General features: G+C 47.8%; 1 protein-coding gene across 1 annotated transcript; it reads right to left on the bottom strand.

Moving 5' to 3' along the window:
- Nucleotides 1-2256: 2256 nt before the first annotated feature.
- On the bottom strand, nt 2257-3810 carry LOC119405755 (transcription factor Jun). The gene has a single exon (XM_037672590.2). The coding sequence runs from the start codon at nt 3735-3737 to the stop codon at nt 2358-2360; it is 1380 nt and encodes a 459-aa protein (XP_037528518.1). The 5' UTR covers nt 3738-3810; the 3' UTR covers nt 2257-2357.
- Between the last annotated feature and the right edge of the window lie 11790 nt (nt 3811-15600).

Raw genomic sequence — 15600 nt, forward strand, 5'->3', positions numbered from 1 at the left:
CGGAATGGACCAAATTGTACGTCGGTAACCTTGCGAAAAATACATACGCTTTATTGTAGGCACGCTGAAATGCCCCTGTAATGCTGGCATCGACGAATGGAAGCTTTATATGCAAGATTAGGGGTCTTCGAAGCGCACAAAACGCGCTAGTCACGGTATATAAGAGCGTGCAGCGCGCGGTAGGAATAAACAGTATTTCTCACCCCGTGCATTCACTACATACACATTAATATATGCACGATGCTTGGTATCCGCGCAATTTCGGCGAAGTAACCGTGATGCATGGAGCAGCGCTGAAGGTGATGTTATTTTCCTGCGGCAACTACGAGCGGAAGAAAGTCACAACCGAAATGCAGCAGCTTTCATGACGCTCTGCCGGCTCCGGAACTTATCTACTCACCAAATGAAAATGTCAACACAACACGAAGGCACAACAGCGAAAAAAGCAAAGTACCTCAGAGCGATTGGTAGATATATAACCGTGAAATTTCAGCGCGAACGTGGTGGTGCTGTGGTGTAGCGGTAACCGTGTCAGCTTTCAATACGTGCGTCCCGGGTTCGAATCCGCTGGTGTGTATTCGAAGCGTGTTTGTGTCATGTATGAGTGTTACTGAGTTATCAATTGTCTTCTAATATGTCAGGATGATACCTGGTGAAATTGTAGATCACAAAGCGTTAATATGGTCGAGTTATCTCATTTTTCTTCCGCAACCGCTTTTGGGCCGCATAACCACAGGCCGCCCATAGACAAGAAATACCGACTCGGATCCCGACGCCGCGACGTTGTCGTCACGTGTAAGTTTAGGCCGTACTAGCCAGGAAAAACTTGACTTAAAATCCTGCTTATCTTGCGTCACGCCTATTCAGGGGGCCCCGTAGAAATGGGCCGCTTGCTCTTGGCGCCGCATATGGAGCCGCCTAACGAACGGTCTAGCAGCGGCCAAAATTTGACTGGATTTCCTGCTTGCACGCGTGGAATCTAGCCCGGATTGAATTTATAGTGTAGGTTTAGAAGAGTTAAACCTCAGCCACCTTTTTTCAAAAAAAGAGGGGCTCTGCAGCACTGCGAACCAGCGCCGCCTGGAAAGGTCTTCCTGTCTGTACATCCCATATATTCGCAGCGTAGCGCGATAGGAAGAAGCTAATCGCAAGCGTGGGAAAAAATGAAGCGGCGATGAACACTAGTCCGGGATGCAAGTGTGTTACTGCGCCTTCAATCGATCTCCAAAAAAAAAAAAAGAATTTGATTTTTTTAAGCAAGGCCCAGTGGTCACTCGACGGGAATCATTCTAGAATGACTTCTTGATCTCGTAAACAAAATAATTCGCTATCTATTCGAATCGTTATCTTAACGTTCTATGCACGCACGCAGCTCTGCGAATTCAAGCGCATTCGTCCTGTACAACGGGTCCGCGTGCGTTGCTATCTCTTCTATACAGTATATATGTGCCACTTCGGAAAGTGAAACGACTGTTGAAAGGTAGCGATGTATCCACGTCGTTCTTTTTCTTAGTGTCCGCTATAAAAGAGAACATGAATTAACATGCCCAAGCATACGCATTTTGTCAGCAAGCGTTGACGTTGAAACATGCGGCCTTCGAAACCGTCGTGGTAGCTAAGCGACTGAGGTTCTCATTGATCTGCTAAGCTGGAAGTCGCGGGTGCGATTCTCGACCACGACGGAACAAACTGGGAGGACCGAAATGCAAAGACGAACGGGCAGTTACATATTCAGCCACCCTTTAAAAAACTCCAGGTGACGGAAAGTAATACAGAGCCCCCCACCCCTTCCCTCCCTCCATGCCCTTACAACCACGGCGTGCCTCATAATCCTATTGTGGTTGGGGCGCCTAAAACCTAAGTAACCCTGTCTACGTCATGCAGCGCAGATCGCATACTTATGCGGCCGCAACAAAACGACAAGCCGGCGAAGCGGCGCGCGTGCTGACTTTGAAAGCAGAGGCAGCAGCCAACTCTAGAAACAAGCAACTGGGGAAAACGACAAACACTTTTTTATTCTTCAAAACTTCGTTTCGTGGCACCAAAATGAGCGAAATATGATTAGTTCTTGTTCGTGGTGCAAAGCATCCATGTCGGTGGGTGGTTGTGGCGGTTGTAGTGATCGCGAGGTTGTGTGGATTCAAGAGCAGTCCATGCGAGCTGGGTCGTGGCGGTTTTAGTGGCGATCACGGGGTTCGGGGAGACTGAAGAGAACTCAATAGGAGTTGGTTTGAGGCTGTTATACTGCTGATCACGGGGTTGGGGAGATTGAAGAACACGCGAGTGTGCACACAACACGCGCGTGGAATTATCTCACAAGCAAGTCACCGAGCATGCTTATGGGGCATGTGACACCATCACATCTTACAGCCCGCCTTGATGTGTGTCCTCACCTCCTGAGAGAGCTGGTACACCTCGTGGCGTAGAACGCTGTTGTCGTATTCCAGCACGGTTTTCTCCGCCTTGAGCGCGTTAACTTTCGCTTCGAGCTCGGAGTCTCGGTCGAGCTTTCGCTGGCGGCACTTATGTGCGGCGATTCGATTCCTCTCCCTCCTTTGTTCCAGCCTGATCCTCTCTCGGTCGCCCATGCTGATGGGCGATTGTGGCGGCGTGGACCTCAGTCGAGGCGCCGTTTGCGGCGAGGACGATGAAGTACGACTGAAACTGTCGTTAGAGGTCGAGTCGACCGAGTGGGACGAGTCCGGGCCGGACGTGGCGTGCTGGTTAAGCGCGAGCTGTGGCGGCTGGGGTTTGGGGAAGCCACTGAGGCACTGCTCCCCATCCTCGCTCATGGTAAACAAAAACAGCTTACTCACCGTCGAATCCTGTCCGTTCAGATTAATGATGAGGCGCTCGAGCTCGGGCGTCGAGAGCGCCAACTTTCGCAGGTCTGGAGACGTGAGCAAGCTCGAACAGCGCGCCTGTTTGCTGCTGCGTTGGCATGCCCCAGGGCTTTCTAAGTCCAGGGCCATGCTCCGCTTGCGCGAGACCAACTCTTCGCAACTCAACAGCTGCTCCTTCAGCGTTGGCTGATACGTCGCTGTCGGTTGTTGGCTGGTGCCATCGCTACTCTTCTCGTCGAAGCCGACGGACGACAGCGGTGGTGTGCCGCCAAGTCGAGGCACCGTTTGTGGCTCGGACGATGAAGGATGACTCGAACTGTCGTTTGAGGTCGAGTCGACCGAGTCGGACGTGTCCGGCCCGGACGTGGTGTGCTGTTGAAGTGCGGGCTGCGGCGGCTTCAGCTGGAGTTGAGCGAACGTATCGGGAAAGCCGCTCGGGTACTGCTCCTCTTCCTTGGTCATGGTAAGTAAAAACAGCCTACTCACCGTCGAATCCTGAGCGTTGAGAGCAATGATGAACCGCTCGAGCTCGGGCGTCGACAGCATCAGCATTTGCAAGTCCGGAGACGTAAGTAGGCTCGAACAGCGGGCCTGTTTGGTGCTGCGTTGGGATGCCCCAGGGCTGCCTAAGTTGAGGGTCATGCTCCGCTTGCGCGAGACCAGCTCTTCGCAACTCAACAGCTGCTCCTGCTGCATTGGCTGATACGTCGCTGTCGGTTGATCGCTGGTGCCATCGCTACTCATCTCGCCGAAGCCGACGGACAACGGTTGTGTGCCGTCCGGGCGAGGCACCGTCTGTGGCTTCTCCTCCTCGCAGCCGCCCGTCGGCAAGTGCTCGGACGACCAAGGATGAAAGAAACTGTTGTTTGTGGTCGAGTCACTCGAGTCGGACATGTTCGGGCCTGGCGTTTCGTGAAGCGTGGGTTGCGGCGACTACTGAGGCCGTTACTGCAGCGGCAGCTCGAGTTTAGCGAGTGGTGGTGGTGGTAGTGGTTCGTAAGGAAAGGGAAAAGGGCACCTAACTTCTGCAGCCCAATAGGGAGCACTAAAGTCCCTAGATTTTTCCCTGTTCTTTCTTAAGTACCGACAACCATTGAAGCGCCGGCGACGAATCTCATTGGCTAACGCTCGTTTTCGGTAGCCATGTTCTTCCTAACTCTTTTCCAGCACCTGGTGAAACGCGTCCCCCATTCACTAATGGCAGGGGGTTGACGGGAGGGGAAAGGCGCGTCGCGGTAGAATATTGTCCGCTGAAAGGTGCGTGGCTAATGTACTTAGACGCACATGGCTTTGTAAATCTTCCAAGTTAGGAAGAAAATGGCGTCGGACGCCAGCTGCGCGTGAGAGAGGGCCGTGAAAGGAGGCAGTTGTCGGTACTTAAGTAAAAGCGAAAAATCTAAAGACTTGGGAGCACGGCGCAGTTAAAGCCCCTATAGGGGCTTTAGGCGCAGTGCCTCGAGTGGGCCGGTTAGCCGCTAGCGCCTTTCATTGCTGCCAACCTGTGGAGCCACTTTTCTTTCCCTCTCTCTGGAGTGAAAAAAAAAAACAATGCAAAAGCAGTTTGCGAGGGCTGACATTAAAACGCAGGGTCACCTATATAGTTCTGTTGCATCAGTAGTTTATAATTAAGAGTTCAAGAAGAAATTTGAGGAGAAAAAAAAACACGCAATTGACGTATACGACGTTCTTAAGTGTGACTGTGATCCCATATTGGATTGTTCCAACCGGTTTTTCCAATCTCTCTTACGTATCGCAGTCGTAATGTATCATTCATTAAGGTTGGTGCGTTTGCTCCTGCGACATAAGCTTTGTAACTAGTATTCCCTGCATTTTTATTTACCCATACCCCTTGCTCAATTTGTGGCAAAAAAAAAAAATACGGCAGATCCCACGCACTGTGGGAATCGATGTAATGCGAAGCAGCCGGCAAAGCGCTGCTACATGGCTTCGTCTTTGAGGGGAGGCAAATGAAGTCATTCATGCCATGCATCTAGTTCACTATATATCGCATGATTGCCATGCATGCATGCATATCCAGTCCGGTATATACCATGCTAATGAAACGTGCATTCTGAAATATACGATGCATGACCTGACATTTATGTTCATCACGCACTCGTGTCATGCCATACCAATTTTGGTATATATCCAGTTAACAGAACGGCCGGAAGCGCACTATGAGCGTAGCATGTAAATCATGTCGTACATGACATGCGTGTCATGGTTTTCATGTTGCTACCTCTCATTTACGTTCGTGATACAGCTGCGTCGCGCAGTACCAGTTTTGGTGTATGCCAAGCGAGCTAAACGGCCGCGAGTACGCCATGAGCGTGGCATGTAAATCATGTCGTACATGACTTGCATATCATGATTTTCCCGTTACCACCACTGATTTACGTTCATCACACAGCATCGTCGCGCAATACCAATTTTGGTGTATATCAAGCGAGCCAAATGGCCGCGAGGGCACCATGAGCGCGGCATGTAAATCATGTCGCACATGACATGTATGTCATGATTTTCATGTTACCATGTGCCAGTTATGTTTGTCACACAGAAATGTCTCGCCTTACCAGTTCTGGTATGTATCCATTCATTTAATGAATGACGACATTAAAAAGCCAGTCTAGGAATTTTTCATGTAATCTAGGGTATTTTCGGGGGTCAATCTAGGGATAAAACGTTGTCTCGGTTGGCATCACTGCGCTACGTGCGTGCAAGACGTTGATCATGCGATTTAACCATGGAAATGCAGGTGGCCTGATTTAATGGACGCACGAATAAAGGTGCATACTTGCTGCTTTCTTTGGAAAGGGCCACTTTTTACTAAGGGGCACGCAGTTCGAAAGGAGGGGGAATCAGTTTTGTTTCAGCTCAATGGGATCACTGCGCAGGCATAGCCGCACAGTGCATTAGGTTTCATTTTTGTGTTAACCTTGCTGGCGTATCAAGCGCATTAGTTTACGAAGCTGGTTCGTTTTGGACGACGAAGTTTGAGACATAATCGGAACAGCTAGCATGCTATATATTCATATGAGCTGCTGTTTGGGCCTTGTTTTGCGGTTCCAGAAAAGCCAGCTTTTCCCAAAAAGTGCCTTAGAAAAACGTTTAACTCCAATATTCCGCGATAGTCACCGAATAATCAATATTATTGCCAAGGGCGTCCGCAGAACTTATTGCAGTGGGGTGCAAGGGGGGGGGGGGGGGGGGAGAGATCCAGCACTGACAGCTTTCAGTGCCGTGACATGACCTGCAAGATTGATCAGTAGTGTGCAACGTGCGAAATTGCTTGGAAATAGAGAAGGCCGGGACCTGAGTATGCTAATCAAGCTGTGTAACACATTGCTACCGCACAGAAAAATATTATCCAAAATTCCAGGGAGGGGCAGCTGCCCCCTCCCCTTGCACCCCCCTTCGGACGCCCATGATTATTGCTTGTTTTAAACAAATGCTTGTGGCGATCGAGCCACCACGCGATCGAGCGTCACGCCGAAGCCGGCCTCCCTACTTGGAGCACAGTATGTGTGTACATAGGCGCAGCGATGCAGATTGCTTACTTTCTCATCAGGTCTGTGGAGTCCCGGTGCCTACCGAACACATCGTGGTGATGAATCTAGGCCATCCTCAACCGATATATGTCGCATATGCATGCATGACTCCCATCGCATGCGCGCGGTATCAAGCCGATATATGAAACACAATTGTTAATAACTTGTTTTGCCTAGCTGTTCTTTATGGATGGATGGATGAACAACTTTATTTTAGTCCTTCGGTACGCGCGATTAGCGCGCAGCGGGCCGCTCCCACGTCGGGACAGCTGTTCTTTAGGAAATATTTTTTTTTCATTGCTGTGCTTTTCACATATCCTATCATCAGTGAAAAGGAGTAGCCGGTGCTATTCGCGATGCGCAGCGCCTATAGGGGCGCCACTGAAAGCCGCGTAGCGGTGGCCGTTGGAACCGCACACGGGCCGCGTAGCGGACGCCTCCTTTCACTGCAAGCATGACGGAAGTGCGCGCGTGCGATTTGCCGCTTGTGCGCGTCCCTGATAATTACTTTTGCGGCGATAGTGTGCGCAAAGGAGCCCCGCTTTATAATAGTGGACATGTGTCCGATGTAACAGCTGTGTGGGACGACAATGTCACTATACGCGCCAAGTGTTTGCCCCAGACAAGCGTCAACAGGCTTCCTTACGAAGTGGAGCTCATCGTAAGTACACCGCTTTCTTTACAACGTCCCGATCACTAATGCCTGCCTGCGTTGACGCATGAACCAACGTTTTTTCTCGACACAGTAGCTTCGTTTACGTGCCATGTGTTTATATGGTAGATTTTGAGGGAGCGCTGTCGCGCCGGCGCATGGATTTCGCGGGTGCGGCCACGCGAATGGTCAGCGTTGGTAAAACTTTGAAACCAACACGATAAACTTGCGAAAAAATATCTCGGCAGCTTGCGCTAGTGGCGCGGGACTGAGTCACTGCGGAGCTGGTGGTCACCTAGCTTGTCATAGCAGCTTGGCTACGTATTTGCTGGGCGTCTTCAGAGAAGAACGTCGGTGCATGTCCGTCGACCCCCTGTAATTTCGCTGAAAAAAAATATATTTTGTTTTCTTCACGAATACGTTTAGCTCTTCGACAGCAATTTGTTCGGAAACAAAATTTTCGTCAGAATGAGATGCATACAGAGACTCTACGGCGATCTGTTTGAAGCGGTTGAAACAGTTCTGGCACAAAATGTCGGTTTCTCTGATGGATGAGGCTTCTTCTGGCGTGCGCCTTCAGGAGGAGTGGCGTCTTAGCCGCGCCAGACAGACAGATGAGGCAGAAGGGGCAGATTTTGCGCCCCCCCCCCCCCCCTCTTAGGCAAATAGGAAAGCCCCCACGCCCCGTGAGCACGCCTATGGCCAACACAGCTTGTGTAAAGCGAATAAGTATTAGTGGGATACATCAAGGGTGTTTTTTATTAGCATGAAGTCATGTTACGAGGCATTCAAAGGGAGGTTAATAATATCTGGGGTTTAACGTCCCAAAACGAAGATATGATTATGAGAGACGCCGTAGTGGAGGGCTCCGGAAATTTCGACCACCTGGGGTTCTTTAACGTGCACCTAAATCTAAGTACACGGGCCTCAAACATTTTCGCCTCCATCGAAAATGCAGCCGCCGCGGCCGGGATTTGACCCCCGACCTTCGGGTCAGCAGTCGAGCGCCATAACCACTAGACCACCGTGGCGGGGCATTCAAAGGGAGGTTGAATCGGTTGAATGTCCTGTCAAAAGCCTTCAGTGCGAACAGGTGCCATGTGTTACAGCCAATATGCATACAGTTGAGGCGAGCGCACAGCGAACATTCTGCACTGGTGATCGCATTCCAGTGCCATCATTAGGTAGAATGCAGCCCATTTCGTGCAGCACACGTGTGATTCTACGGCGCTTTTGTAAAGGAGCTGCCACCTGCCCCACATTCTCTGGCATAGCGCTTCGCGCCATTCGTTTTCAAGAGAGCCTAGGCATCGCGTCTTATCAGTGATAACAACCTCATGTGCATTGTAGCGTCTACAATGCAGGCGAGGCGACCAAATGTAAACGTAGTAGCGTTCGCTGAAGACGTAGCGACATAAATGGAGAAATAAAAACACGGTAATCGTTCTAACACTGCTTAAACAAAGCGCGATTGCTTACCTTTTGCATCGGACAGCCGCAATCCACCGTCGCCGTCGCTCTCGCTCATGAAATAGCACCGGAAACATGTAGAAGTGCGTTCCTGGCGAGTTTTTGTATGTGTTTGAGCAGCCGACAACGCAGCAGGTATTTTTCGACATCGCTGAGGCCCGCCAGAATCGTTAAATCATGATGAAAAACACATCCATCCGTGCACTCGAGTAGACGCTCGCGGGAACACTGCTCGCCGGGCCCGCGAGCGCTTCCGAGCCATGGCGGCAGATGGCGTCGTCGGCGCTTTGCGCATCGCCTATACAGAAGCACCAACATCTCCTAAATATCATATAATAAAAAAAGCATTTGTTTACGCCAGGAAAATCAATACTCCTCACCACATAATGCTTCGCTGAACCGATCAATGTGTTACAAATGCACACAGTCGGCTAAGTGTATATACAGTAAAATTCGCATACATCGGAATCAAAGGGCATCGCTAATAGTTCCACATACCCGTAATTAAAAATGTATAAAATGCCTGTCTGAAGCTTAAATATAGTTGGTACATGTTTTGATATATACTGAGTATGTGCAGCTCAATGAAACGAAGACAAGAGAAGACACATAAACGACATAGCCTGTCTATGTCGCTTATGTGTCTTCTCCTGTCTTCGTTTCATTGTGCTGCACGTACTCAGTATATAACAATAAATATCATGCGTCTCGGACTGTCCCTCGAGACAATTGTTCGTTCTAAAGCTGCTGTGAATCCGCTAGTTCTCCCATTACTTATTTTTCATCAACTGCATGCTCGTGTGAAACGTGCACGTATCGGACCAGACAACATTTTGCGCCACTGAAGCAACCTGGCGATACTCTTTCCGGCAACTAATTGCAGCTACAGATAGCAAGCTTCAGAGCGTGGCATTTAGTTTTTGTCGCGTTACACCCCTGTGTAGCGGTAAAACTTACAAAGCAATTCCTTCATTGTGGAGCGCAAAGAAATCTGTGCTGCGCACGCCGCCCATATTTTGACTCGTACCCTGCTTGTTTACGCCATGCTTGCACTGCCCCTTGGATTCAATGCACTATATATTTATGGCACTGCAGCTACGTTATGCCACAAAGCATGTACTGTGCATTGACGATTCGTTGTGCAGCGAAGCCCACCAGCAGGGAAATCATAACTGCCACATACGTTACCTGATGCTTTGTCTTCTTTAATTACAAAAAAGGCGCCCACGCAGTCTCCAGTCACCGTACGAGCACCCAAATGTCTAATAAATGCGCAAGTGCATAGCAAAGGTTTCTTCAATTCTTCTACCTAGCTGCCACGCAAACGAATTAGCAACAATCCTCTACATTATAGAGAACAGACCAAGCCACTTCTTGGAATAGCTTGGAATAGTGTCATGGAGAAACTTAATTATGCCAACAGAGATTATTACAAGATACCAATGAATCAGGTGGCCTGAAGCGTGATCGCATAGTGAACTTAATTGCTGCACAATTGCAACGAGGCGGCGCTACGGATGTCTACTTCAAACGCCAGATGCTACATTTCAGCCAGGGGCGTAGCCAGAAATTTTTTCGGGGAGGGGGGGGGGGGGTTCAACCATACTTTATGTATGTTCGTGCGTGCGTTTGTATGTGCGCGTGTATATATACGCAAGCAAAACTGAAAATTTTCGGGGGGGGGGGGATTGAACCTCCTCACCTCCCCTTGGCTACGCCCCTGATTTCAGGTCAAATAATAAGTGCGCAGATGGTGGATTTCTTAACGCTGCTGATAGTCTTAACAATCTGTATAAATACAAGCGTACACGAGGTAACATAAAGCAGGGCATACACAGACATTTTAACGCAACGCACGCTCTCGAGTGCCTCAAGTTTCACCTCACTTGACGACCGTCGGACACATCGGATTCGAAGGGGATCGCGAAATAATTCGATACATCCATCATTACAGATGGAAAATACGCCTGTAAGCTTTAATATTCACACGTCTCGAATAGACTCATGAGATGACTGATTCCTTTAAGTTGCTTCGAAGCCGTAAATATTTTATCAACCCCTTTGCGGCAGCGAACCCTTCTCGGCCACGAAGGGCGAGAGCTTCAGAGCGTGACGTTTAGTTTTCTTCGCATAACGCCACTGTGCAGCGGATAAGCTTAACAAGGCAAATCCCTCATTCTGAGTGAACTTGTTGGAGTTGGTTCAACGTAACTTAAGGGAGCAGCGCGAAAGACAGGGACAGAAAAGGCACACATACACTCACACGTAGCGCAGTATGTGCGGTTGTATGTGTGCCTTTTCTGTCCATGTCTTTCGCGCTTCATCCAAACTGACAACAGAGTCGATGACGTCGTAATTGAGGCTGCCGGTAGTCTTAGCAATCTGTCACTTATAAGCGAACACTCGCGAGGTAACACAACAAAGCATGACAGATACACAAAATCTTTAAAGAAGACACGCAGTGGCGTACCAACTCGTTCGCGAGTGGGGGGGGCTGGCGTTGCTCACTCTGTCCTCCGCGTGTGTGTGTGTGTGTATATATATATATATACGTACAAAATTTCCACGACCAGCACGTGGTATGGAGCAAAACCAGCCCCTGCGCTTTCCCTTCGGCCGGCCTGTCATTTGGGCACGAAAAGGCGCAGGTGCCAGCAATCCACCTGCTACATCCACTTCCACGAGAAGTGGATGTAAATAATATATATATATATATATATATATATATATATATATATATATATATATATATATATATTATTTAAGGTGATTTTTGATATTCATAGAGCTGATCAGATGACTTGCTTTTCAAAGCTGTTTGCTTTAAATCAAGGAAGGATCTGCCCAAACAGATTGCGGAGGCTGGGCGGCCCTATACCGCGACAACACAGCAGTGTTTAAGAGCAGTTTGGAAATATTACCATGAAGTTTAAGAAATGCAGCCACATTTAACCTGTTCTTCATCTGAGCATTTCGTTTGCAAACTTCACAGTCTTAGTTTCGCTTTGTAAATACGATGAGTATGAAGAAACTGCCATGACTCTATAGCAGTGTTGGCGGTAACGCGTTACAAGTAACGGCGTTACCGGTAACGCGTTACTTTTTTCGGTAACTTAGTAACGTACTGGTTACAATTTAGAAACTGTAACGGGTAACGTACTTACGTTAACATTTTTCGGTAACGTGTGGTGTCACGTTACTCGTTACTTTTTCATCCTGGGGGTGCAGTCTTCTCAGAGCTCGCCCCGACAAATTCTTTTGTCGCAGCGTTGGACTGCTGTCGGCCTGCCAGGCATTGACCAAGAAAGCGTGGGCGGAATCGCTTTTCTTTTTTGTGGAAATTGTTGGGACCAATTTCTTAAGACGCGCCGACTCCTTGTGTGGAGGTTTTGGCCATCGCCACACAAAGCTTGATGAAAGCCGCATATTTCGCCATGAGAAACTGTACGCACATGCTTCTCGTGGAAGTGGATGTAGCAGGTGGATTGCTGGCACCTGCGCCTTTTCGTGCCCAAATGACAGGCCGGCCGAAGGGAAAGCGCAGGGGCTGGTTTTGCTCCATACCACGTGCTGGTCGTGGAAATTTTGTACGTGGAGGAAACAAAGAAATCCCCCGAAAGGCTGCGACAACATAAAAACGATGCCGGCAAGTTCGCGTGACAAAGGAGTACACTCGCTGAGCATAAGGAGTACACTCGCTGAGCATAGCATGGTAAACCACCACCGCATCGAATTCGACAACTCCCACGTCGTCGACTTAAGCGGTTTTTTGTGGAATTCTGGCCGATCCAGGCTAAACTCCCTAGATTTTTCCCTGTTCTTTCTTAAGTACCGACAACCATTGAAGCGCCGGCGACGAATCTCATTGGCTAACGCTCGTTTTCGGCAGCCATGTTCTTCCTAACTCTTTTCCAGCACCTGGTGAAACGCGTCCCCCATTCACTAATGACAGGGGGTTGACGGGAGGAGAAAGGCGCGTCGCGGTGGCATATTGTCCGCTGAAAGATGTGTGGCTAATGTACTTAGACGCACATGGCTTTGTAAATCTTCCAAGTTGGGAAGAAAATGGCGTCGGACGCCAGCTGCGCGTGAGAGAAGGCCGTGAAAGAGGCAGTTGTCGGTACTTAAGTAAAAGCAAAAAATCTAGGGACTTTAATCCAGGCGACAGCCGGTAACGTCAACCGGTCTACAGGTGCGCTGCTGATCAAGAGTCTGCCTTATTGTGGAGAATTGGCGTGACCCCCGGCTGGAAGAAAACACTGAAAAAGAGTGCGAGCGGGACGCGAAACGTAGAACTTTTTCTTGTAACGCAAACGAATATTTTTTTTTACTCACTACCTTATTACAGGTAGCTACACGGCAGACATTACCGCAGTTAGTGTACTAATCGTGGTTATTGCAAACGGGTGATTCCACGAGAGATCGACACGGATCCGAAAACAAATATTTTAAGTTTAATTGAGTATTTTATATTTTATGCATGTCCCATGCCAGTAGCCCGAAAAGGAACTTAATTTCCTTATTAACTGCATAATTTACGAGGGAAAAATATCAAACACATTCAATTCGGAGGGACCAATTTCATTACCTGTCGTTCTCGAAAGTTCACGACGTTGTAAACAGAAATATTATCGTTACAAAGAAGATATTTTGTGTATGAAATGTATGCGCAACAAAGAGTAAAGTAACATTGTTTGAAACTTGTAGAGCTAAGGAAACTGTTTTTTGAAAAATGTCTAAATATGCGACGTTTTATAGTAGCTACAAAGTTGATAAGGCCTATCAACTTTGTTTAAAAAAATAAATTTTGCTTTTTCTATCTGCAACTGCAGCGAAGTTTCTGGTTATCGAACTCCTGAGCGAGTGAGGCTGATCTTGAACACCCTCACATAAACGCTCGCAATTTTTGCGGTAAATATGCAGGTTAAAGTGAACAAAAAATGTTTATGCACAGATATTTTTTTTACGTAACTAGCCCGTTTAAGCATTTCTTTATTACTACAAAATTCGCGCATTTATTTTGCTAGCAGAAGCACACCATCAGAATTATTGTAAATTTCTTGAGATTTCATTGATGCTTTCTTTACGAATAGCGTTGATGATTGACTCTCATATTCTGTATAACGTCACATTGACAAAAACAGCTTCACCATGTGTCAGAGTCAGAAGCCATCACACGTAACTCTAAAGGCAACTTTAAGCCCCTATACCATTGCTGAGGTCCGGTACATTTGTGCAAGTAATACTCATTAGATCGGAATTTTGGGTATATTCGTTGTTTGGGTTAGAAGTTTCATGTGAAACAAATTTCAGATTTAAATTATTGCTATTGTGGGTTCGTGCAGCAAAGACACATCGATTATAATTTATGATTGCGGAGTAACGGCAGAGGTAATGTCCGTTACTTATTTCGGTAGCGGTAACGGTAACGCGTTACATTTTTTTTAGGTAACGTAGGGCGGTAACGCGTTCCTCTTTTTATAGTGTAACGGGTAACGTATTTAGTTACTTTTCTCCAGTAACGCCTACAACACTGCTCTATAGTGGCGTACAACTTTAGAAGGCAGTGGCATTTTCTCCTCAAAGGCCGATGCACACGAGCCTCCACCAATTGGCGCGCACTTCAAGTGACGTCATAAGCCGGACGGCCGGTGACGTCGCCGACGGAGCGACTATTTCTTTAGTCGCGGAGGCAATTGGCTGCTGCGCTTCGGTCATCTGTGCGAAGCCTCTTCTGTATTCTAACGTTGTACCGGACTATAATACTTTAAATTCTCACTTATTAAACAAAACATGTGGCAGACAAAGCAAAGTACTTTGCAGAAGTCTTCAGGATAAGCAGGGTGCCAATTTCTTTACTGTTAGAGCGCTCTAATATAAACTCTTTCTAAAGAAGAAGCTCAAGTTCAGTCGATTAACACTTAAGGAAACCACATTGAGCAGATTGTGTATAGTTATAACATTATAAATGACTACGAATTTATATGCGAGGTGTCGTTCCTTGCCCTCCTACTTTTCCCAGCTTGGGTGGGGGGTGGACGGAATCCTCCGCTCCAGTTCCTCCAAGTAAACAGCCTACGTAAATTGTGTAAGCTGAATTTTTCCTTGAAAAAATGAGGGCGATTATAACGTTAAACTACCCCGCATTGTTTCCTTCCGTATAGGTCGTTAGCTGTTAATGATTGGTCCAAATTTTTGGGGTTATGTTCAGAGCACCTGCTCGTAAAACGACTGCAACAACATGACGCGTAAGTGATCCACCGCGTTATTACCACTTACGCATGACTACGTAAAAAATAAATAATGATGAACTATTTTCAATACGCCGTATTGTTTGTCATTGGTTCTTCGCTATTCGTCAAAAATTTTCAATGTGCCATAAGATCGCCTCTTTGTTACGCGACGTCACAAAGTCTGCGAAAATTCCTGGCGTTAAAATGAAGTGTGCACAATAAGCGGCACATTACTGTGCTGAACAATAACTCTTTTTTTTTTTTTTTCGGAATAGCCAGACAGTGTCTCTTTCTGAACGTAATTTAAGAAGGCTGCCCGCCAATCACATTGGCAGCAGCTGCTTATAGCAGCGGGCGAGATGGATTCATACGTGTATAATAGATACATTCAGTTGTAGTACAACGATGTTGAGCTGTTTTTGCGAGTGTATTCTTTGTGAACCCATCGTTGCTGACAAAGAGGTAGAGAGAGAAATAAAAATTATTTGGAACATACACAATCCTTTGTAGGTGGGCAGCCTTCTTAGTCCAGAAAACCGTGGACGCTGATCATCTCCCTGGTGAGGTAGATCAAGTAACGGGGCAAACTTGAAAGCTGCATGCAGTGGCGCTGCTGCGGCTGTTGATGTTGGCACGTTGACACAGAACTCTTTTCTCCCCTCCCTTTTTTAATTGTAACCCCACTGATCAGGCTGCTGTCGCTCTCGCGTGCTTCTCCGGAAAGGGACCGGTCGAGGGGGTTCTGTATCGGTTACGCCTGGTTCGCCGTGGGCTTGTTGCTCGTGGCGTTGCTGGCTCTGGCATTTTGTCTTCGACACAGGGAGATGGTGCAGACTCTCGCGAGGTAGGTCCCG

This window comes from Rhipicephalus sanguineus, chromosome 9, assembly GCF_013339695.2.
Source record: "Rhipicephalus sanguineus isolate Rsan-2018 chromosome 9, BIME_Rsan_1.4, whole genome shotgun sequence".
NCBI classification, from domain to species: domain Eukaryota; kingdom Metazoa; phylum Arthropoda; class Arachnida; order Ixodida; family Ixodidae; genus Rhipicephalus; species Rhipicephalus sanguineus.

Coding starts and splice junctions, on each gene's coding strand:
- LOC119405755 (XM_037672590.2), bottom strand. CDS start 3,737: ATGTCCGACTCGAGTGACTCGACCACAAACAACAGTTTCTTTCATCCT.